The 22,837-nt window shown below is 46.9% G+C and overlaps 1 protein-coding gene across 8 annotated transcripts in view; it reads left to right on the plus strand.

Annotated features, from left to right (window-relative positions):
* The window catches only part of GBF1 (golgi brefeldin A resistant guanine nucleotide exchange factor 1), a 121,239-nt gene that overhangs the window by 95,098 nt on the left and 3,304 nt on the right, over window positions 1-22,837 (plus strand). For 5 of the 8 annotated variants that reach the window (XM_029201230.1, XM_029201228.1, XM_029201231.1 and 2 more), the window contains 29 exons: window positions 218-336; window positions 864-972; window positions 1,486-1,546; window positions 3,016-3,070; window positions 6,781-6,928; window positions 7,267-7,490; window positions 8,013-8,181; window positions 8,606-8,817; window positions 9,158-9,256; window positions 9,849-10,043; window positions 10,256-10,445; window positions 11,042-11,182; window positions 11,504-11,592; window positions 12,542-12,744; window positions 13,219-13,342; window positions 13,626-13,751; window positions 14,021-14,103; window positions 14,754-14,990; window positions 15,261-15,354; window positions 15,725-15,901; window positions 16,232-16,296; window positions 16,382-16,505; window positions 16,927-16,998; window positions 17,149-17,243; window positions 17,503-17,656; window positions 20,626-20,851; window positions 21,369-21,529; window positions 21,661-21,907; window positions 22,027-22,232. In XM_029201230.1, the coding sequence (XP_029057063.1) occupies window positions 218-336; window positions 864-972; window positions 1,486-1,546; window positions 3,016-3,070; window positions 6,781-6,928; window positions 7,267-7,490; window positions 8,013-8,181; window positions 8,606-8,817; window positions 9,158-9,256; window positions 9,849-10,043; window positions 10,256-10,445; window positions 11,042-11,182; window positions 11,504-11,592; window positions 12,542-12,744; window positions 13,219-13,342; window positions 13,626-13,751; window positions 14,021-14,103; window positions 14,754-14,990; window positions 15,261-15,354; window positions 15,725-15,901; window positions 16,232-16,296; window positions 16,382-16,505; window positions 16,927-16,998; window positions 17,149-17,243; window positions 17,503-17,656; window positions 20,626-20,851; window positions 21,369-21,529; window positions 21,661-21,907; window positions 22,027-22,232 (4,205 nt within the window). The remainder of the gene's footprint in view (window positions 1-217; window positions 337-863; window positions 973-1,485; window positions 1,547-3,015; window positions 3,071-6,780; window positions 6,929-7,266; window positions 7,491-8,012; window positions 8,182-8,605; window positions 8,818-9,157; window positions 9,257-9,848; window positions 10,044-10,255; window positions 10,446-11,041; window positions 11,183-11,503; window positions 11,593-12,541; window positions 12,745-13,218; window positions 13,343-13,625; window positions 13,752-14,020; window positions 14,104-14,753; window positions 14,991-15,260; window positions 15,355-15,724; window positions 15,902-16,231; window positions 16,297-16,381; window positions 16,506-16,926; window positions 16,999-17,148; window positions 17,244-17,502; window positions 17,657-20,625; window positions 20,852-21,368; window positions 21,530-21,660; window positions 21,908-22,026; window positions 22,233-22,837) is intronic. The other 3 variants (XM_029201233.1, XM_029201232.1, XM_029201234.1) reach the window with 3 other exon arrangements.

Here is a 22,837-nt window from a genome sequence, read left to right on the forward strand (position 1 = left end):
ATATGTTTAAGTTTGAGAACCACTTTTACACAGTGGAGTTTGTGCTGAGATGCTTATTAAAGCCAGTTATGGGCAAAAATTCTCAGGTAGCTCAGGAAGCCATGGGTTAGGGAATTGGGAGAGGAGAAAACCAAAAGTCTCTCAAAACAGTCTCTAGACAGGATGTCTTGACTTTTCTGTCTCTCCTCTACACATCTTTTCTTTTTTGTTGGAGCAGATCCCACCCATGAGGGCACGGCAGAGGGCATGGAGAACACGGCAGATGCTGTCACCCATGCCCGTTTTGTGGGCACAGATCCTGCCAGCGATGAGGTTGTCCTGATGAAAATCCTTCAGGTAAATGGAGGGGAAGAGCAATTAGACTAATGGCCAGGAGCTGGTGCCTCTGGCTCTACCTACTGGAGCCTGATGGCAGCTTGAAGCTATGTTTTGACTCCACTGGGGCTTAGAGAGCTACTTTGTTTCCAAACAAGCAGCTCCGGTACCCGAAGTAAAAGCTTTTTCTAAGGAAAATAATTAAAAGCCTTAAATGAATTGATATCAAATACCGGAACCCTTAATAGGCTTGTACCTCTGGCAGACTGTATCTGTGCCATCCATCCGTTGGGCTTGTGGGCTAGGGCTGGAATGAGTGCTGAACTATGTTGGGGTCATGCAGAGTAAAGACACAGTTCCTAAGACAAGCTCCTGGGAGACCCCCCACCAAACTGAAGCAAGGTCAGCTCTTGCTAACCTCTTTCTCACCCCTGAGTGCTTCCGTAGGAGACTTAGAGAAACAGGAGGCAGCTTCTCTCCCCTCATGTACACCCTTCTTCACCCAGCCTGCCATGTTTATCATGGTCTCTCCTTTTTTTTCCTGGTAGGTACTGCGGACTCTGTTGCTGACCCCAGTAGGTGCTCACCTAACCAATGAATCTGTGTGTGAGATTATGCAGTCTTGCTTCCGGATCTGCTTTGAAATGAGGCTCAGTGGTAGGTGCTTGAATACTGGGCCCTTCACCATTCCTGGGGCCAGTATCTGTGAGTATGAATACAGGATGCTGTCTCTCAGTCCCAGAGAGATGGAAAACTCATGACTTCTCCATCACCTACCTTGTGGAGCCATAGGGATCTAGGAGTCTCTGTACTTGACAATTTGTTGTGCAGCTAGAATAGAGACCTTAGCTTTTTGTGCCAGGGCAGGAATTGGGCTGGATCCCAGAATGACTCAGCCCAGAACCAAATCTCCCTCCCTTGAGGTTTCTGGGATTGACACCAGCCTGCAACCCCTGAGAACACATCATTGCTCCCCCTTTTTATCCTGACTCAGTAGTGCCATCTAGTGGGCCAGTGATATTCTGGCTGCCAGGCTGAGCTGGAGCTGGTTTTAATAAGTTTGGTATAATCCTTAGTAAACAAGGTTTGGAGGGGAGTCTGCTCTGAGAAGCCTCCTGATAATAGCACGGCAAGTAATGACACCTGTGTTATTTGTTTTTGCCTGTGCAGAGTTATTGAGAAAATCCGCAGAGCACACTCTCGTAGACATGGTGCAGCTGCTCTTCACAAGGTAAACCTGCTGCTGTTTGCTTCAGCCCGGCTGCCCAGGCCTCTTGAGCCTGCTTGCTTCCACACAACCACTTCAGGGACCTGGCCAACCCCACAGCCACATCAGAGGCCATTGAGATTATGGATGGGCGTGGTTCTCTAGGACCAGGGTTACGAAGCAAGGGAGAAAGAGGAGGGAGCTGGCTTGGCCTCAGGGGGAAGCAGAGGGTTATTTGATCTAGGCTGACAGAACTTCTGCTTCCCAAACTTGTGTCTGTTTCTGTGCAGGTAGCAGCTGGGAAAGGGAACCCAGAGAGGAAGCCAAACTCAAGGGAGCCTGGAACAGGTTGCTGAGCTCCCAGAGCTCAGCCCGATTTCTGTAAGGAAGGACCAAGTCTAGAGTGACCAACAATCCTGGTTTGCCCGACTGTCCCAATTTTAGCAGTGAAAGTCCCTCATCCCCACAAACCAAAACAGTTGTTACCTCGTCAAGACCCTCAAATTAGGGCCTAGGAGACCTTTTCATACTATGCCTAACACCCTTTTTTCTGTACTTCCTTTGAGTAGACTAACTTTGAGAAGAGCTGAGGCGAGGGTTTTACAGCTTCCCCTAGGGGATATTGATAATGGAAGAGGTTATGCATGTGTTTGGGCAAGGGTTTATATGAGAAATCAGTATACTATGAACCTAAGATTGCTTTTAAAAATAGTCTATTAGGAGGGCTTCCCTGGTGGCGCAGTGGTTGAGAGTCCCCCTGCCAATGCAGGGGACGCGGGTTCATGCCTCGGTCCGGGAAGATCCCACATGCCGCGGAGTGGCTGGGCCCATGAGCCATGGCCGCTGAGCCTGTGTGTCTGGAGCCTGTGCTCCGCAATGGGAGAGGCCACAGCAGTGAAAGGCCCGCGTACCGCAAAAAAAAAAAAAAAAAAAAGTCTATTAGGGACTTCCCTGGCGGTCCAGTGATTAACACTCTGTACTGCCAGTGCAGGGGGCATGGGTAATAATCCTTATTATCTACAGACTAGATCTGCCTCTGGACCCTGCTGCAAATTGTTTCTTACTTCTCAGATTCAAATTTACTAATTTCAAAACTTCCACCTGCCTTTTACTTCTCACCCTATGCCCAGTCTCCTGGGGTTTTGATAGACTGCCCTTTCCCCATATCATGGCTTTCAGCAATACTTGCTTAGTGAATACAGGCAGAAAGGAGTCAGTTTAAAGATGAAAAGAGCCTCCACACTCCAAGGGTACTTAGTCACCTTTCCCTCATGACTACCTTCTTTTTTAGAAAGTATCTGTGTCACAGGTCCCTCAATTTCTGTGGCTCTTCAGTGAAGCTCCAAAAAGAGTGAAATTAGCCTGCTTCTTTTCCTAGCTTTTCCTAAGAGATAGCATGCTCTGGCCCAGAGCATCTTTGGGCTGTGGCTGGCATGGAGGGGAAGATTTGTTATTATCCTTAATTACAGTCCATGGGATTTTCTATCTTACAGGTTACCTCAGTTTAAAGAAGAACCCAAGAACTATATGGGGACCAACATGAAGAAGGTATGACCTGCTATCCCTCATCCAAACCTCGATCTCCCAAATTCTGTACTGTAGAGATTTTCCTGGATACCCTTGCTTAGGAAAAACATACTTTCGCCTAGACAGGTTTGCTTGGAATCTAGAAATAGCTTTTGCTCCTTTACCAAGAAATTTATTCTTTCCCAAGTACCTCTCCTTCCCCAACCTTTCCTTTCCAGCCTATATTTGTTGACCCACCATGTAAGCTAGTGAGCCAGTCCTTCATGGAAACTGGGTAAGGCCCATCAGGCTGGGCTGAAAATGTATGTTGATAAAGGTGAAAATCCTGCCATCCCCTCAGGGCCCAGTCTTACCAGCAGGTAGGAGGCCTAGAGAGGCTATACCTCAAATCCCATCCTAATACTGGATTAGACTGGGCTCATGCTTGGGCTAGCCTCTGTTGACAAGATAAATCAAGTCTGACTCCAGATCAGAAGGTTCTCAAACTGCTAGGAGAAGAATGGTGTTCAGAAGAACGGCCTCTTTCTATCTTGAAGTGAAGCCCTGGACTTCACAGGCCTCTGATGAGGATTCTGCTTGCAGCCCTAAGAGGTTCTGCCCTTGGAGATGACCCTTGGCTGTTTGGTGCATGCACATAACCTTCCCCTTTCCCCTGCCATCCATCCCCATTCCTGCCCTGTGCCTTGTTGGTGTGTGTTTGAGTTTATTTCACTCTGCTTAAATCGTTCGTTTGCCTGTCTTTCACAGATTTCTCCATGTCTCCTCAACAAACTGGAGCTAAGTAGTGGGGAGCAGACCAAAGCCCTGAACCAGTTAGAGAGGGTACTACTCTTTAAGAACCTCAAGGTCTCTCTCCCTCTTCCTCTTCCTCTCCCTCTCCCTCTCCTTACCCCCTTTTCATTTATTTATTTAAATGTGTATTTTTTATATGTAACATCTGGGTCCCATATCCACTGTGTAGAGCACAATTTACCCCTCCCTAGTAACACAGCACGGCTTTGGAAGAGCTGCATGTGTTTGTAACTTTGCAGTGTTGGGAATTTTCGTGGGGCATGTGGCTGCCTGAAGGCAGAAGGAAGCCTTGAACTGATAATACGTTATGTAGTAAACCTAGAAAGAGAGCCTGGGTCCTGCTGACGTCTTGTGGGGGGGCTTAATATCTACCATTCCTAGGGGAACTATGAGGAACTGTCAAACAAGACCCTTCCCTTTTCTGCCCTCTCCCTGTCTCAGAGCTGGCATTAGAAAGCTTAAGCACAGTCCTTGATTCTAGCTGGATGCCTGAACTTGGTTTTGAGGGAAAGGGTAGTCTGTCTAGTTGGGGTCATTTTTTTCTTGGTTACCATTAAAGGTGTCATTCTAAGGTTTAGGACTCTAGATGGATGAAAAGGAGCCAGGTCCCAGGTTAGCCCAGGACACTGGCAATATTTTGGGATCTGCAAAGGTGACCTCTGTCCTTTAGAAGTAAGGGAACTTACAACGGAGGTGCAAGCTAAAGATTACCCTAATCCGCATATCCTTGCTTTAGGAAGAAGAGGGAGAGAAGGAGGTATGGGCTATCTAAGCTCTCATAACAGTGTGCATGCTAGAGGTGTGGCTGTGGACATCCAGGTCATTGAAGATAAAAAGAACTGTGTGTGTTTTGCGTGTGTGTGCACTAGACAGTCCATAGGCCTGTGTTTTCTTTGCATGCCTTGTCTCAAGTTTCATTTGTGTGCTTGCCTAGTCTCAAGTTGCAGCTCTCTTCAGTGGCTACCCACCATTTTGCCATGATTATTAACCTAGGACCTGCCCTTTCTTTATAAAGTTTATATTGTCCTTTGGAAATAAAACGTTATACGGATAAGGTGATGGAGAGTTTCATGAACTGCTCGCTCCTCCCCTGCCCACCTTAGGATCTTAGAACAGGGAGCACAGCTATACTTTTAAAGGACTGAGACACTTGTAAGAACTGGCAGCCTCTCAACTCCTATTCCATCCAGGAGGCAGAGAGCATTCATTGAAATGATCAGGTTAGAGCTACCTCTGCAGAGGATAGAGAAGGAAACAGGAAGGACTGATCCTAGTGTGGGACGGAATCTCAATGACTGGGCTTCTCCATGGAAGTAGGACTACCTGGAATTCCTGATATTGGAGAGCCACCTGGAGAGAAAAGATATTTCACACAAGTCAATCCAGATGTGAGTGCCATTTGGAGCTCAGTGACAGTTTCCAGTTTAAACCAGGAGGTTCCTCTTTTCCCACATTGATCGCTTGGACTTCTGGCCTATCTGCATGTTTAACTGACTCTTACCCCCAGAACTTTCTTTTGGGCTTCAGTGGTTTCTGGAGGGAGCATCCTGGTTCCTGCTTAACCACAGTGCTCAGAGCACTTGAAGCTCTATTCTAGGCATATGACTGCTGGCATTTTGGAGATGCAGGAAAAAAAAGTGTAAATCCAATGTGAGGCTGTTGCTATGTTACTAGGAGCTGGAGGTGGGGCTCAGCTGTTGGGCCTGTCTCCTTTATGGGTGGAGATATGAGTATGGAAGGAAGAATTATGTGGTTTCTAAGCAAAGGATCAAAGGTTGTCCAGGTTCTGGAGGGCTTGGGGGAGGAAGAGGGGCTTATCCTTCAAATAGCAGAAGGAATTGAATAGGCCAAGGATAATATGGGTATTTTCAGCTTTTAGAAAGAGGCAGGGAGAAAAATTGTTTCTACTCTCTTTTAGAGTCATTCTAATGGTTCCTAGAAGAGAATTGCTGTTGCCCATTCCAGGAATTGTCTGTCAATCTAGGACTAGTTTGATATAACTGTAGAAGGACTGGATGCAAACTGTAATTGAGAAGGTATCAGGATTAAGAAAATGAAATGGGCTTAAACAAAGTAGCTGTGAACTTAGGGTGGAGAAAATGCATGAAAACCTATACCCTAAGGTAGTCAGTAGGTGATAAAGATTTTCCTTTGTGACTAAAAGGAAGCTATAGGAGAGAGAGAAATGCAGCAAGAGGAAGGGAAATGGAATAGAGCAAGAGTCCAAGAAATCAGTAGCCTTACCATCTGAAAGCAGTGAGAAGGACAGGAGGTCTCATTTAGATACCAAAGTTGGGAGCAGCAGAGAGCAGAGCAGCAGCATGACATGATCTTTCATCCTTAACTCCACAAATCAACTGGGATGCCACTCCTTCCTTAATTCCAAGGAATGAACCTTTCTTTGACCAATGTGGTGTAGACATTCCACAGTAAGGGATATGGTTAGGATCTAGGCCCAGTTCATGAAGTAATAGGAAAGCTAAGAGTTTGGCTGGGAAGGAGTAGACTCTCACGGTTGGATAAGAACTAGGAGTAGGAGGCTACTATGCAGGTAGTTGAGGAGGAAGGCCCAGGGATCCAGGGCCTGAAGATCTGCAGCTTTGGGCAAAGGGCCCCCTGCCCTTACGCTTTCAGGACTGAGGATTGCCACCCAGTATTCAGGGAAGCAGAGTGATGTATGAGGGCTAGCCTTATCAATGACCAGCCTAAAACCAGAATGTCACCTTCCACTTGGAGGCTTTCAGGCTGACCTTTAAAGTGGCAAGAGTAGAAGGCAAGTTAGAGGAGTAGGAATGTGCTCTGATGGTCTAGATTCTTACTGTGGCACAGATGTGGGGTATAGACTATTTTCTAGGGACCAGTAGGACTAAAAGAAGGGAGATTTCTAGGGATACAATCTTAATTTGAATACCAGTGCTAATGAGGTGTGATATTTCCAGCTGAAAATGAGAGCAGGAGGCATGAGTGATTCATCTAAGTGGAAGAAACAGAAGAGATCTCCCCGACCCCCCCGCCATATGACCAAAGTCACACCAGGTTCAGAGCTGCCCACCCCCAGTGGAACCACCTTATCCTCTAACCTCACTGGTGAGTACCCTGAGTTGCTTCTTCTGATTAGAATAGATAGAAGAAAAGTTCCTTCCTCTCTCAGGAATTTTGACATTGAAGACCAACTGATTGAGGGGCTGTGGTCTTTATACTGAGAGCAAAAAGGGAAAACTCCAGGTCAGATCAAACTGTGACCATTTAGCAATTCACAGTGACTTAAGGTTGTTCTCCTTCCAGTGGGACTCTGACTACTTTAGAGACCAAGCATATGCAGAAATTAATATGCAGTCTAGGAAAAACAAACAAACAGTACCATGGAAGGTATGTGTTTCCCACAGGGTCTCTTTTCTTCAAGCCTCACTCACTTTGCTTGGCAGGTGGCATGCCCTTCATAGATGTACCCACTCCCATCTCCTCTGCAAGTTCAGAAGCTGCCTCAGCAGTGGTCAGCCCCTCTACAGACAGTGGCCTGGAGTTCTCCTCCCAGACCACCTCCAAAGAGGACCTCACTGACCTGGAGCAACCTGGCTCTCCAGGGTACAGCACAGTTGCAGAGCCTGGCAGCAGCGAGCTAGGGGTTCCTGAGCAACCTGACCCCCAGGTACGGCTTTGATTTCTAAAGACCCCTGTCTAGTCTTCTGCTGTGGAATTGGCTTGATCCTTTGGCTCTTTATCCAGGCCTTGGCTCAAAAGAAGGTTAGGGCAGGAGGTTCTTCCCTGTTTGCTAGAATTAGCTGTGCTACCTAGAAAAACCACAGCATTACTCACTGTGAGAGGTAGCTCACAGGATTTTCAAGCTGTGCATACATGCAGTACTTGGCAAAGGTGAGGATGCTGGCCATGGCTTTTTCTGGAAGTTAACGATCTAAATCCAAGCTCCTGAGGGCCTCTGTTGCCTCTGGGGTTCTAGTCACTGTAGGTCACTGATGCCTCAGGTGATGTTTTCTGAGTCCTTCATCGTACTCCTTCCCTGAACCATCTTGCATTGATTCACAGCCCACTGAGCTGGCCCTACACCTGTAGTCCATTAGAAACACTTGGAGGACAGATACTTAAGAGAAATAAGTTCCCAATTGCTCTTGCCTCATCTCTTTTCCTGTATCCTCCCCACTACTGGTCATAGCAGGAAGGGGCCCATGTGGAAAAGGCCCAATCAACATCCGTGGAATCCATCCCTGAAGTATTAGAGGAGTGCACATCTCCTGCTGACCACTCTGACTCTGCTTCTGTCCATGACATGGATTACGTCAACCCCCGGGGTGTGCGCTTTACACAGTCCTCTCAGAAAGAAGGTGAGTACTCTCAGGCAGGCTCTTCCCCCATACTACCCACTAAGCTGTCTGAGCCTAAACCATCTTAGACCCAAGGTGTCTGCTGGTCCAAGTCCTATGCCATTTTCTAGTCAAGAAATGGAATCAAGCAAGAGGACTATTGGATGGAGCCCTTCCCTAACTTACACAGAGAGGGAGTTTGGTGGACAATAGGAAGTGAGAGGGAAGAATAGAAAGCTTGGGACTTTTAACAGAAAGGTGGGATCATCAATTCTGATTCCCTTCAATAAGTGAGACTAGTCTTCTTACTGCCCCAGGAAAAAAACATTTTTTTCCTGAAGAGAATCACTTATCTGAAATTGCCTGTATAATGCAGAGCAGGCTAGGCCAAGTGACTGAGCCAGTTGTTTCTTAGCAGTCCCACTTCCCTCCTGGCCTTTCCCAGGCACAGCTTTGGTCCCCTATGGTCTTCCTTGCATCCGTGAGCTCTTCCGATTCCTCATCTCCCTCACCAACCCACACGACCGCCACAACTCAGAGGTTATGATCCACATGGGACTGCATTTGCTGACAGTGGCTCTTGAGTCGGCCCCTGTAGCCCAGTGCCAAACCCTCTTGGGCCTCATCAAGGATGAGATGTGCCGCCACTTATTCCAGGTAAGACTGGATTTCTAGAGGGACTCCGAACACCTGGCTTTTTTTCAGGGTCTTTCAAGGGCCAGGGGAACACAGGGAGGTTTGGCTGATTCATGTGAAGAGTATAGGACCCAGGAAAGAACCTACCTCCCCTACTGACCAGTAGTCATAGTCAAGAGGACTCCAGTAGTTCCCCGGGGACTCTGGCAACCAAAGGGAAACATAGGAATGGCTAGATATAGAGTTCCCTCAGAGCACATGACCTTAGTGACAACTTCCCACAGTTTGCTGTCCTGCTTTCTCTTGGTTGAGCCATAGTCAGGTTCAGAAACCTAATAGCCCATCCTACTGTGATCTCCAGCTACTCAGCGTAGAGCGACTGAACCTTTATGCTGCTTCCCTGCGGGTATGCTTCCTACTGTTTGAGAGCATGAGGGAGCACCTCAAGTTCCAATTAGAGGTGAGTTTCTTGAAGTTGGAAAAAAAATAGGAAGATGTATGGCACCTTCATTCGGGTCAGCTTTGTCATGCTGCAGGAGTGGGATTTGGTGGCTTCTGAGGAGAGTGCTTTTAGCCTCCATAGTTTGGTTCATTGGCTCTCCTCTTTAGTGGAGAGCTTAAAAGGTGCCCAGAGAAACCTGGCTGGCTATAAAATGGGAGAACCGGAATATGAGAACTGGCAGGTAACCTCACCATGAGTGGGTAAAACTCTTCTGTCCGCAGTTCTTTTGCAACACAGGCAGGCAAGTCAAGCTAGCTTCGCCACTAAATTGCAAAAGGGAACTCTGAATAGGACCAAATCAGGCTCACACAGAGAGCACAAAAAGGGCAATGGGCAACTTGATCAGGTACGAGGTAGAGAGCCAGGCCTCCCCCATCATGAAGGACAAAGAGGGGGATGTATTTAGGGGATGGAATACCATTAAGTATCTCTTAATGCATACCTTCTGGCTAGGCGTCTGCTTCCTGTTTAATGTTTTTCCTGTCCAATTTGTCTCTTCCTATCTTGAATCCTTTCCCCACCCAAATGGCAATTATTGGATTATTGTCAGATGTACATCAAAAAGCTCATGGATATCATCACTGTGGAGAACCCCAAGATGCCTTATGAAATGAAGGAGATGGCTTTGGAGGCCACTGTGCAGCTCTGGCACATCCCCAGCTTTGTCACTGAGCTCTATATCAACTATGATTGTGACTACTACTGTTCCAACCTCTTTGAAGATCTCACCAAGCTGCTGTCCAAGGTGCTGAGCATTATTACTGACCTCTAGAAAGACGACTTTATTAAGGAGATCTCTCTGGTGGTAGTGAGGATGCTACATATAGGGAACGAAACACTTGAGAGTTGGGGAACAAGAAGAAGTGTATCTTAAGGCAATGTAGAAGTTATGGGCGGTTTTAGGATTTTTGAAAAAGTATTCTAACCCCAAGTCTCCTGTATCTGTTTACTTTCCAGAATTCTTTCCCTGTGTCTGGTCAGCTCTATACAACACACCTGCTGTCTCTTGATGCCCTGTTGACAGTGATTGACAGCACTGAGGCCCACTGCCAAGCCAAAGTCCTCAACAACCTTACCCAGCAAGAAAAGAAAGAGGCAGCCAGACCTGGCTGTGAGGCAGTAGATGGCACTCGAGAAGCCAACAATAGTGAGAGGCATTTCTTTCTTTGAGGATCCCAGGGTTCTATGTTTATCCCTTCTCTACTCACTGAATCCGTTCTCCTACCCTTATGTCATTTCCTCCAAAGTACTCCTAATTCTGTGTTTCCGAGGTTTGGTGATGTGAATCATAGACCAGGCTGGCACATTAGCAGGACTCATGGACTTCTCCCTTTCTCCTCTTCCATGCTTTAGCTATTTTTACAGAATTGTTATTTCTTTATGGGGAGAAAAGAGAATATAGATTAAAGGATATAGAACTTCTGTGCCTAAAAGCTCCAGGCCCTACCTTTTCCTACCCCCAGTGCCTGCCTCCACTCTAATTAATCTTCTCTAGCTTTTCCTTGAGATTGAGGTTGCAAAAGATCAGGGAAAGTGATTGCATAATCTCTTTATTAAATTGTAGAATCTAATGCTTGGCTGACCTGGGATAGTGACTACTTATTTGGGCTTGGGTTTGTCCTGTCAGGGCCGGTGACCTGTGTGGGAACATGCAGATCTCCTTGGCCTGAAGCTCGATTCTCCTGCAGCTCTGCTTGGCTTCCTACACCATCAGTCTTCATTTACCTTCTTCTCTCTTACCAGCTGAGAGAGCGGCCAGCGATGGGAAGGCTATAGGCATGGCCCCAGACATCGCAGGCCTGCATGTGCCAGGTGGAGGGCGGCTGCCAGCAGAACATGGGAAACCAGGATGCAGTGATCTGGAGGAAGCTGGTGACTCTGGGGGTGGGTACTGGGTATCCATCATCCTAAGCCCCCTCAACTGGAAGGCCTGTTAGAGAACAGAGGGGAGGGGAGCAGAAATACCCTAGGGTAGTACCTAAATGAACATTGGCTGCTCACCATGCCTTCAGACCCAGAGAGAGGCAAGAAAACATTTGGAGCCCTAGAAGATAGGACTTCTAAGGAAGTGGAAGACTGATGAGGACAAGAAATTTTCTGAGGCATCCTTGTTTTCACTAGAGAGTATATCAGCATCCTTCCAAAAGTCATTATCCTGGTAAAAGAGGTCTTACTGGTGTTTCCCTCTCTTCCTCCCATTCCTAGCTAACAAAAAGTTTACCCGGAAGCCACCTCGATTTTCCTGTCTCCTGCCAGATCCACGGGAGTTGATTGAAATTAAGAATAAAAAGAAGGTATATATAGATATCCCCAGAGCTCAGCCTCTACCCACTTCTGACTGGGTGTTCTCTGTCGGGTTTCTGTCTCAGAGAATGAGGGAGAGTCTAAGCTCACTGAACAGCTTCCCAAGGCTAGTTTTTGAGCTTCTTGGGGCTTCAGCAACCCCCCAATCTCCTTTGAATCCCTTTCCTTACTCCTAAGCCATGTAATCGGCATCTCCTATTGTGTGCTCCTGGGAAAATGCTGCCCTAGCTGAGAGTCAGGTGTTACTTGTGGTGACAAGAGCCCTGGGAGCTGGTATCCTGTGGGTCACCGAAGGTTATTGGTCATCTCGAGCTCTGGGGTGATGATTGGCAATAAAAGGGAATTGACATTTTTTCTGGTGCTTTTTAGTAAAGTTCAAATAACTGTACTTTCTGGTTTTCTGGTAACACAAAGAAAACCTTCTATTTAACCCTTTCTTCCTCGTAAGGCCAGCCTAAATGACTTTGGTTTATGTGTGCCCTTGATTGCAGGGCTGTGACTAGACAGTCAAAAAGTTATCATCGCAGTTATTTCACCTTGTCTTTCAAACCCCAGGGCCTTAAGAGCTAGGAAGCCAAAGAAAGAAGGGGAATCCGAGCTAGGCTGTAAACAGATGCCAGGAACAGATGCTGGAGAGAAAAGAAAACCTTCTCTAGTCTCTTTCTTATATTTTTTTCCTCTGGTTCTCAGGTTGGAGGAGAGTGCTGTGCATCTTTAGCACTCAGAAAAGGAGTAAAAAGGAGCTCCTCAGCCACTTCTAGTTAAACATGGAGATTGGGTAAAGCTAGGGGCCCATGTGGTTCAGCCTTAGTTCTGGAGTGACTTAGAACCATGTCCTAGGAGCCCATTAGGTGACCAGCTGTGGACTGTGATGGAGACCTGCCCTTGTCTGGTTTAGGGGCAGAGCAGCTTTTGACACCTCCTGTATTTCTTCTCTAGCTGCTGATTACTGGCACAGAGCAGTTCAACCAGAAACCAAAGAAGGGGATCCAGTTTCTGCAAGAGAAAGGTCTCCTCACCATCCCAATGGACAACACCGAGGTAGCCCAGTGGCTGCGAGAGAACCCTCGGCTGGACAAGAAAATGATTGGAGAGTTTGTGAGTGACCGCAAAAACATTGACCTGTTGGAGAGCTTTGTGAGGTGAGGAAACTGCAAGAAATGTGGGACATAGTTGATGATCAGCCTGGGGGACAGACAGTTCAAAACAGTACCAGTCAGTTCCTGATGGTGACCCAGGTCATACACTTCCTCTTCCCAAGATTTATATCTTTTGGATCTGAAAGAGTCTCCAGCAAGAAAGCTTTGGGCACCATTCCATTCTACATAGAGAACATTGCAAAGGGGTGGAGTAGGGTTCCTGAGCACAGGGTAGGTTCTGGGTTCCAGGGATGAGGTTTCTATGTAGGAGCACACTGATGTGAAGAGTACTAAGCTTAGGGGTTGTCAAATTCTGGTTCTGTGTTAGAGATGACCTAGGAGATACCTCCCCTTTGCCAGAGCTCTCAGCCTTTTCTGTTCCAATAGGAGAAGCTTAGTGGGACTGTAGCTAATAGAGCACCCAACATTTGCAGCTTATACATCTTAAGCCTTTCGTCCTTCTTTCTTTCCCTGTAGCACCTTCAGCTTTCAGGGTCTGCGGCTGGACGAAGCTCTCCGTCTCTACCTGGAAGCCTTCCGCTTGCCCGGGGAAGCACCAGTCATCCAGAGGTTGCTAGAGGCATTCACAGAACATTGGAGGGTGAGTTTGAGTGGCAGGGACTGAGCCCAGCATCCCAAATTAATTTGACTAAGGGTTTCTATGGCTTCAACTGAAGGACCCAGTTGCTGTCTCCTAAGAAGGCTGAGAGCAATGTCAGTGAGCTTTCCTATAGAGGGGCCAGCTTCCATCAGGGAGTTGGCAAGAGATGGGCCTCTTTCTGGCTGGTACCTTCCTCTTTATCATCATTGACCAGTGGGTTGGTAGTGAGGGTTTGATTGGCCAGAGAAGGGCATTGACATAGGTGGGGTCTTTGATTTTTCAGAATTGTAATGGCTCCCCATTTGCCAATAGCGATGCCTGCTTTGCCCTGGCCTATGCTGTCATCATGCTTAATACTGACCAGCACAACCACAATGTTCGCAAGCAAAATGCACCCATGACCCTGGAGGTAAGATTGGATCCCAGCCATGGCAGAGCAGTTCCAGCACAGCTTTGGAGGTAGCAGGAAGGACATGGGTTTTCCAGTGGGCACAATAGACAAGCTTCTGTCCAAGGGAGTCAGGGGGCGCTGGCCAATCCAGAAGAGGAACTGGGGTAGGGAAGTGGATTCTATCACTTACTGTTTCCTAAAGTCCTATTTACCACAGACCCAGGAGTTCCCTGAGTGGGGCTTCAGCATTGACACATGGGGGGTAAAGCTTATTGCCCTGTCTCTAGGAGTTTCGCAAAAATCTAAAAGGTGTGAATGGAGGCAAGGACTTTGAGCAAGACATTCTGGAGGACATGTACCATGCCATCAAGTGAGTATGCGTAGAGAATGGTGTAGCATCTCTGTTAAGGAGAAACACGCTACTTCCTTCTCCAGATTTTGGAGTCACATCAGACTGCAGTGACTCATACACCCTGGATTTAGCATCGTAATTTATCTGGGCAGCCCCTTCTCCCCCAACTGATTTATTCCTCAAAGAAGCCTGAATAGTACTGGAACTTTAGTACCCTGAGCCAGGATCCAAACTGCCCCTGCTAAGTGGAATGTCATCACCCCATTTTCCGAACGCAGAGAAGCTGGGTTTTCCTGTCTAGCTTGCAAGATGCATTATGGGGCTAGTAGAGAACCCAAGATGGGTACTAGAGGATGAGGTTTGGGACACTTAGGTTTCTACTGTAAATCAGAAAAGGTAGAATTGTTCATCCTCTCATACCCAGAAAAAATATGAGATCTTACTATAGAACTAAAGGCCCACTGAGAGATGGGGCTTGGAGATTATGGGATGCTTCCTTTCTTTCTCCTTGGTGCCACTGGTGGGGAGGGAAGCAGACCACTGAGCTGCAGTTTTGATGACCTCTCATTGAAGGAAAGTGTCAGTAATGGGCAGAAAGCCCCTTGTCCTAGTTTGTAACCAGTCAGGTTCAGAGCAGTGCACCTACTCCTTTTGTTACCTCCTGACAGGAATGAGGAAATTGTGATGCCTGAGGAGCAGACAGGCCTGGTTCGGGAGAATTATGTATGGAATGTGCTGCTTCATCGAGGTGCCACCCCAGAAGGCATATTCCTACGTGTGCCTGCTGGCAGCTACGATCTTGACCTCTTCACCATGACCTGGGGCCCCACTATTGCTGCTCTTTCTTATGTCTTTGACAAAAGCCTTGAGGAGACAATCATCCAAAAAGCCATCTCAGGCTTCAGGTAGCCACAGTTTGACTATGGTCTTGGATCTCCTTCCACCTCTTTGATTTAACTTGGTTGCCTCCATGCCTCTCTGACTCCTACTCTTATTTTCCTTAGAATGGGTTCCTCCTGAGTTTTCAGGGAGGCTGAAGCTTGGGAAAGCTCAGACTCAAGAGTAAAAGGTTTCTTCCTGGGACTGATTAGGGAAGAATCCCAAGCAAGCCTCCTTGGGGACTTGGAAGGGCTGCCTGGCCTTTCAGTGACTGTATCTGATATGTGACGTTACAGGAAGTGCGCCATGATCTCCGCCCACTATGGCCTCAGTGATGTGTTTGACAATCTCATCATCTCTCTATGCAAATTCACAGCTCTCAGCAGTGAGGTGAGCAGGGACAGGAACTGTGTACTTGGAGTTCCAAAGGAAGACCTCTCTTTTAGCCATAGACCTACCCTTATCTGTGGAGCTGGTTTCCATCAGCATATTCTCTCACTACCCCTGGACTACAGTAGAGCTTAGCCATTTCTGTCTGACATACCCTAGGATGAGAATAGCATTATCTTATATAATGGGGATGAGAGAAGAGATGCAATAGTGGAGAAGGCCTTAGCCAGGGTAGCCCTTCCCACCAGTATTATGGGGGATTGAAGCAGAACTAGCAGAAGGACCCTCAGGAACCATAGGTAGAGGCCTAAGAGAATCTCCTTTCAAGACATTTGCCAGGGCCTAAGCCTCATCTCATCTTCCTTTCCAGTCCATTGAGAACCTGCCCACTGTGTTTGGAAGCAACCCTAAAGCCCACATTGCAGCCAAGACAGTATTCCATTTGGCCCATCGTCATGGTGACATCCTGCGGGAGGGCTGGAAGAATATCATGGAGGCCATGCTGCAGCTCTTCCGAGCCCAACTGCTGCCCAAGGCTATGGTGGAGGTAATTCTTGGTAGGAGACTAATCAATCATAACAAGGCAAGAGCTCCAAGATTACGTACTGTCTGCATATAGAACTGGTTGAGAGTAGCACTGGGCCTGATGCATGCTGAAACTTAACAGGAACGCCTCAAATGTAAGACCACAGATCTTTGGCCATGGGGATAGCTGTGAAGGAAGGCTGGTAGAAGTTGTTGCCAGTCATCAATTGGAGGGGCCCAGTCAATAGTGTAGGGCAGAGGACAACAGGAAGAAAGCCAGAAAACTTTGCATGGCAGAGCAGGAAATGCAGAGGGCATGTGGAAAGAAATTATTCTTGACCTGATTTTCCAGGTAGAAGATTTTGTGGATCCCAATGGCAAGATCTCTCTACAACGGGAAGAGACACCATCAAACCGGTGAGGGGAAATCAGAGGCTGGAGACCTTGCAGAGGGAGGATTAGAACTCTGGAGCTCACTAGAGCTTGTACTCTCTTTCTACAGAGGAGAGTCGACAGTGCTGAGCTTTGTGAGCTGGCTGACACTTAGTGGTACTGAGCAGTCTAGCGTGCGGGGCCCATCCACTGAGAACCAAGAGGCCAAGAGAATGGCCTTGGACTGTATCAAGGTAACTGCCCCTGCCTACCCCTGGTGAACAAGCCTAGACCCTTCTCTACTAGATAGACACTGTCCTATGAACTGAAGAATAGGGTCATCTAGGGTTTGTGACCAGAGCTGACTCCTTCTGCCCTCTCTCCCTGGCTTCTTGGGAACATTCTCTTCCCTCTAGTCCTTATCAATAACCCCTCTCTCGGGGCTTCCCTGATGGCGCAGTGGTTGAGAGTCCGCCTGCCGATGCAGGGGACACGGGTTCATGCCCCAGTCCGGGAAGATCCCACATGCTGTGGAGCAGCTGGGCCCGTGAGCCATGGCCACCGAGCCTGCGTGTCCAGAGCCTGCGCTCCACAACGGGAGAGGCCACAACAGTAAGAGGCCCGCATACAGCAAAAAAAAAAAAAAAAAAAAACCCTCTCTTGTGCCGCCTCTAGCAATGTGACCCAGAAAAGATGATCACAGAAAGCAAATTCCTCCAGCTGGAGTCACTGCAGGAGCTCATGAAGGTACAGAGTGAAGAGGGAAGAGGGGTGAAAGGCCTGGCTGGGTCTGGGAGGGGAGACAGGGATAGTGGTGTGTGCCTCAGTTTCTGTCAGGGGTGGGCCAGTGGCTGGCTTCTCCTCCATGCCTGTTTTCCTGCTGTTATTCTCCTCCAGGCTCTGGTCTCAGTGACACCAGATGAAGAGACCTATGATGAAGAGGATGCTGCTTTCTGCCTGGAGATGCTGCTGAGGATTGTGCTGGAGAACAGGTAGAAGGCAGCCTTTAGGCAGGCCTCATACTGGGCTTGTGCCAAGGGGATGGAAGCCTGGAGTAATCTTGCAGAGTGGGCTCTAGGGACAAGAAGCACATGAAGCTATAGGCAGTAGAGGAGAAGCTTGCTCGTTATAGCTGCCTGCTTAGGGTATAATACCACTGAACTCTGAAGGACCTAGCCTCAATCAGAAAAAGAGGCTTATTGCCCAGTGGCCTTTACAGCTGAGACTATCCTCATCCCTTATGTTTCTCAGGGACCGTGTGGGCTGTGTGTGGCAGACTGTTCGAGACCATCTATACCACCTGTGTGTCCAGGCACAGGACTTCTGCTTCCTTGTGGAGCGGGCAGTGGTGGGGCTGCTGCGCCTAGCCATTAGGCTACTCCGGAGAGAAGAAATCAGTGGCCAGGTAAGCTGAGTGCAGCTGGGAAGGCAGGAAGGTATACAAGGGACTAAAGCCACAGTATCAGTTATGGATATGGCCTGAGACAGAGACTTCATTTAGTGCCCCATAGCATGAGCCCAGTAACCTACCACAGGGCTAGGGGAGTCTAACAGGGACATTGAGAGTGAATCTGGAATGGCCTCAGGCATGAAGCTAGTACTCAGCACCTCTGCTCAGTAGGGCTGGACGGCTGCTGCCTTGTGGCAGTCCCAGCCCCATACCTGATTTCCTGGCTCTCATGCTTAGGACCCTCCTGAGATCTCTTCACCCAATTTATAAAAGACAAACAGTATAGAAATGAGTTCAGGAAGGTCACAGGATATAAGATCAATACACAAAAATTAATCACATTTCTTTATACTAACAATGAACATATAGAAAATGAAACCATTTACAAGTGCTCCAAATGAAATCAAATACTTAGCTATACACCTAACAAAACATGTATAGGATCTGTATGCTGAAACTTACAAATGCTAATGAAAGATACTAAAGACCCAAATAAATGAAGAGGCATACCATATGCGTGGATTGGAAGACTCAACGTAGTGAAGACGTCATTCCTCCCTTAATTGATCTGTAAGTTTAATGCAACTCCTATGAAAATCCCAGCAAGGTTTTTTTGTAGACATAGACAAGCTTATTCTAAGATGGAAAAGCACAGGCCCTAGAATAGCTGAACATTTTGAGAAAAAACGTGGGAGGAATCACTCCATCTGATATTAAGGCTTACTATACAGCTATAGTAATCAACACTGTGGTATTTTTGGAGGGACAGACACATGCATCGATGTAACAGGAGAAACCAGAAATAGACGCACACAAAGATGCCTAACTAATTTTTTGACAAAGGTGCAAAAACAATTCAGTGGAGGAAGGATAATCCTTTTAATTGCTGGAGCAATTGAAATCCATGGTTGAGGGGGCAGGGGACAAATGAACTTTGACCTAAGCCTCATACCTTATAGAAAAATTAACTCAAAATGAATCATAGAATTAAATGTAAAATGTAAAACTATGAAACCCTAGAAAGAAAAATAGGAGGATATCTTTGGGAGCTAGGCAAAAAGTTCTTAGACTTGACACCAAAAATACAATTCATAAAAGGAAAAACTGGTAGATTTCATCAATATTAAAAATTCTACTCTATGAGAGCCCAGTGTGAAAAGGAGGTAAAGACAAGGAGTGTATGTTTGCAAATCAAATATCTGAAAAAAGACTAATACCTAAAATATAAAAGAACTCAAAATGTAACAGTAAAAAAAAAAAAAAACAGACCAATTAGAAAATGGATGAAAGATATGAAGAAGATATACAGATGGCAGATAAGCACATGAAGAAGCTTAAGTGGTGTTCATCATCATTATCCAACAGGGAAATGCAAATTAAAACCACAGTGAGATACCACTACACACCTGTCAGAATGGCTAAAGTGAAAAACAGTGATAATACCAAATGCAGACAAGGATGTGGGTCAGTCACTCATAAATTTCTGGTAGGAATATAAAATGATAGAGCAGTTTCTTATAAAACTAAACATGCAGTTACAACACAATCCAGCAGTTGCACTCTTGGGCACTTATCCCAGAGAAATGAAAATTTACTTTTATAAAAAACCTATACATGAATGTTCACAGGATCTTTATTTGTAGTAGCCAGAAACTAGAATCAGCCCAGATGGTTTTCAGCGTAAAGTGTAGTACATACATACCATGGAATACTATTCAGCAATTAAAAGCAACAAACTGTTGCTACATGCAGCAACTTGCATGACTGTCCAAGGAATTATACTAAGTGAAAAAAGCCAATCCCAAATGGTTATATACTATATCATTCCATTTATATGATGTTTTTGAATTGACGAGGTTTTAGAAGTTGTGGACAGATGGCCGGGGGCTAGGGATGGGAGCAAGAAAGGCAGGTGTGGTTATAAAAGGGCAACACAAGGGATCCTGTGGTGTTGGAACTATTCAACATCTTGGCTAGTGGTGGATACACAAACCTACACAAGTGCTTAAATTGTGTAGAACTTAAGCCACGTATGAGTACAAGTAAAACTGGGGAAATCTGAATAAGATTAGTGAATTGTATCAATGTCAGTATCCTGGTTATGATATTATGCTGTAGTTTTGCATAATGTTGCTGGTCTTTTTTTCAGTTTTTAAAAAATTAAACTTTGAAAATAGAGATAATTATAGATTCATATGCAGTCTATTTTATAATAAAGTATTGGATATCTCAGGTAATTTATTGAATACTGTACTGAAAGTGGCAAACAGAATGGTTGTCTGGGTATGGAATGGTTCTAAGTGCATCAGTTGTTTACCCTCATAATGGCATGGCTGACTGAGAGCTGTGGCTCCCTGCCACTGCCCAGCATCACAAAAGAGTATTGTGCTGCATATCAGTAGCCCTGGAAAAAATCAAAACTCAAAGTATGGTTTCTACTGAATGTGTTTCACTTTTATACCATTGTGAAGTCAAAAAAATCTAAGTTAAATTATCATAAGTTGGGGGCTGTCTGTACACTTTACCCCAATGGTAGCATTGTGCAAAACTATAGTGTAGTATCATAACCAAGATACTGACATTGATACAATTCACTAATCTTATACAGATTTCCTCAGTTTTACTTGTATTCATACGTGTATTAAGTTCTACACAATTTAAGCACTTGCGTAGGTTTGTGTATCTACCACTAGCCAAGATGCTGAATAGTTCCAACACCACAGGATCCCTCGTATTGCCCTTTTATAAACACACCTGCCTCTTTCTTGCCCCCATTCCTAGCCCCTGGCCATCTGTCCACAGAGTACCCTAAGTTGGGTCTTAGCCAAAACTGTTCTCACTAACCTAGGGAGGCTGGTGGGGAAGGAGGCTAGACAAGACGCGTGTGCCCACTTTCCACTTCCTGCTCCCATCTCCTGCCCCAGGTACTGCTCTCCCTGCGCATTTTGCTACTAATGAAGCCCAGCGTGTTGTCCCGAGTCAGTCACCAGGTAGCCTATGGGCTCCATGAACTCCTTAAGACTAATGCAGCCAACATCCACTCAAGTGATGACTGGGCCACCCTCTTCACGCTGCTGGAGTGCATTGGCTCAGGTGTAAAGCCTCCAGCTGCCCTGCAGGCCACAGCCAGGGCCGATGCACCTGATGCTGGTAAGCCCTTTCCCAGAGAGACCCACGCTGGCAGATAAACAATTATGGCCCCAGTGGTTGAGACAGGAAAACAAAACGCAGGTTGTTGTGTTCAGCAGATTAAATACCCCTGGCTTCTGCCCTCTGCTTCCAGAGCTTCCTGTGCCTAACGGGCCTCTCCCCATTACCCACAGATTAAACAGCATAAAGGCAAGTAGGCAATGGAGAAGGCTATGAAGCCAGGCTTCCTACTGTCCTGAGGACTGTTTTCTCAGAAACTCTGTCCTCACTGCCACCTCCCTCCCCAACAGCTGCTACTAGATGCTGTCAGGAGCCCAAATTAGCCTGCTGCCCCATTTGGTCAACAGAGAAGCTCTCCAGGCCATCCTTCAGCCCTCTAGTGACAGGGCTGAAACTAATCCAGACAAAGAGAAAAGAGAGGCCAGGCTTCAGCACCTTTCTTCTGAGAGCTGAAACTATGCCTCATCCCAACTTCCCCATCCCCATCCTGACTCTGCCCCTCTCCCTGCTGGCTCAGGGGCCCAATCAGATAGTGAACTCCCATCCTTCCATCAAAATGATGTGAGCCTGGACCGAGGGTACACTTCTGACTCGGAGGTCTACACTGACCATGGCAGGCCTGGCAAGATTCACCGATCAGCCACAGATGCTGATGTGGTCAACAGCGGTTGGTTAGTGGTGAGTGAGCATACGGGCAGCGGGTGAGTCTTCCCCTCTTGGCCTGTGGGAAAGATTCCTGGCCTTCTGAGAGGGCAGCTAGGGGAAGATCAGGGTCAAGCCTGGATTCTCAGGTCCTCTGTACTTTACAGGTGGGGAAGGATGACATCGATAACTCCAAGCCAGGGCCTGAGACCAGCTGGCCAGGTCCTTCACCCCTGGTCAATCAGTACAGCCTAACAGTGGGGCTGGACCTCGGGCCTCATGACACCAAGTCCCTGCTCAAGTGTGTGGAGTCCCTGTCCTTCATCGTGCGTGACGCTGCCCACATCACACCTGACAACTTTGAGCTCTGTGTCAAGACTCTCCGCATCTTTGTGGAGGCCAGTCTGAATGGCGGTGGGTCACCTGATGAAGGGGCAGTTGGGGAGTAACCATGTGAATTACGGGGGAAAGGGAGGAGCAGGCCATCTGTACCCATGGATATGGAAATGTGACCTGCGTCTGGCCCTGCTCAGGGTGCAAGTCCCAGGAGAAACGTGGCAAGAGTCACAAGTATGACAGCAAAGGGAACCGCTTCAAGAAGAAATCCAAGGAAGGCTCAATGCTTCGGCGGCCTCGAACCTCCAGCCAACATGCCACTCGGGGCGGGCATAGTGATGACGATGAGGACGAAGGTGTGCCTGCCAGCTACCATACGGTGTCTTTACAGGTCAGTCAGGACGTAAGTATGGCACCCTTTACTTCCTCTCCTCTCCTGGTACCTGACATTGGGAGCCTTGGTGGGGCCAGGGAAAGCCAGGGCGGAAAGGAAGGGCCTGTGTTCCAGCCAGGGCCTCAGCCAGTGTCCCCACAGTGCCCCCCTGTCCAGGACCGCGTGTAAGTCTTTGTTTGCTTCATTTTTAAATTATAGTTTGTTTTTGAAATAAGTAATTCAAATGCACATAGCACAGAGTTCAAAAGGTACAAAAGGGTAAGCAGATAAAAGTCCCATTCATTTTCTGTCCCCAGCTGCTAAGTTCCCCTTACCAGAGGCAACCACTGCCATCAGTTTCTTGTTTATCCTTCCAGAGTTATTCTGTTGTCTATTCAGGACATATAAAATTTATTTTATGAGCAGACTTTACATCACTAAATAAATGGAGAATTAATTGCTTTAAATAGAATAACCTTAGAAAAATTACAAAAACAAAAAATTATTAAATCTGGCCAGACACTGTTGCCTATCAAAGCCTCTGAGCCTGAGGTTTGCTGTTTTTAAAATGAGATTAACAAGATGAGGCTTTATCTGTCATCAGAAAGTATGAAAAAGGAGTGAAAAAGTACCTT

Source organism: Monodon monoceros, unplaced genomic scaffold (assembly GCF_005190385.1).
Source record: "Monodon monoceros isolate NGI ecotype Baffin Bay Population unplaced genomic scaffold, NGI_Narwhal_1 Super_Scaffold_4, whole genome shotgun sequence".
Classification (NCBI taxonomy): domain Eukaryota; kingdom Metazoa; phylum Chordata; class Mammalia; order Artiodactyla; family Monodontidae; genus Monodon; species Monodon monoceros.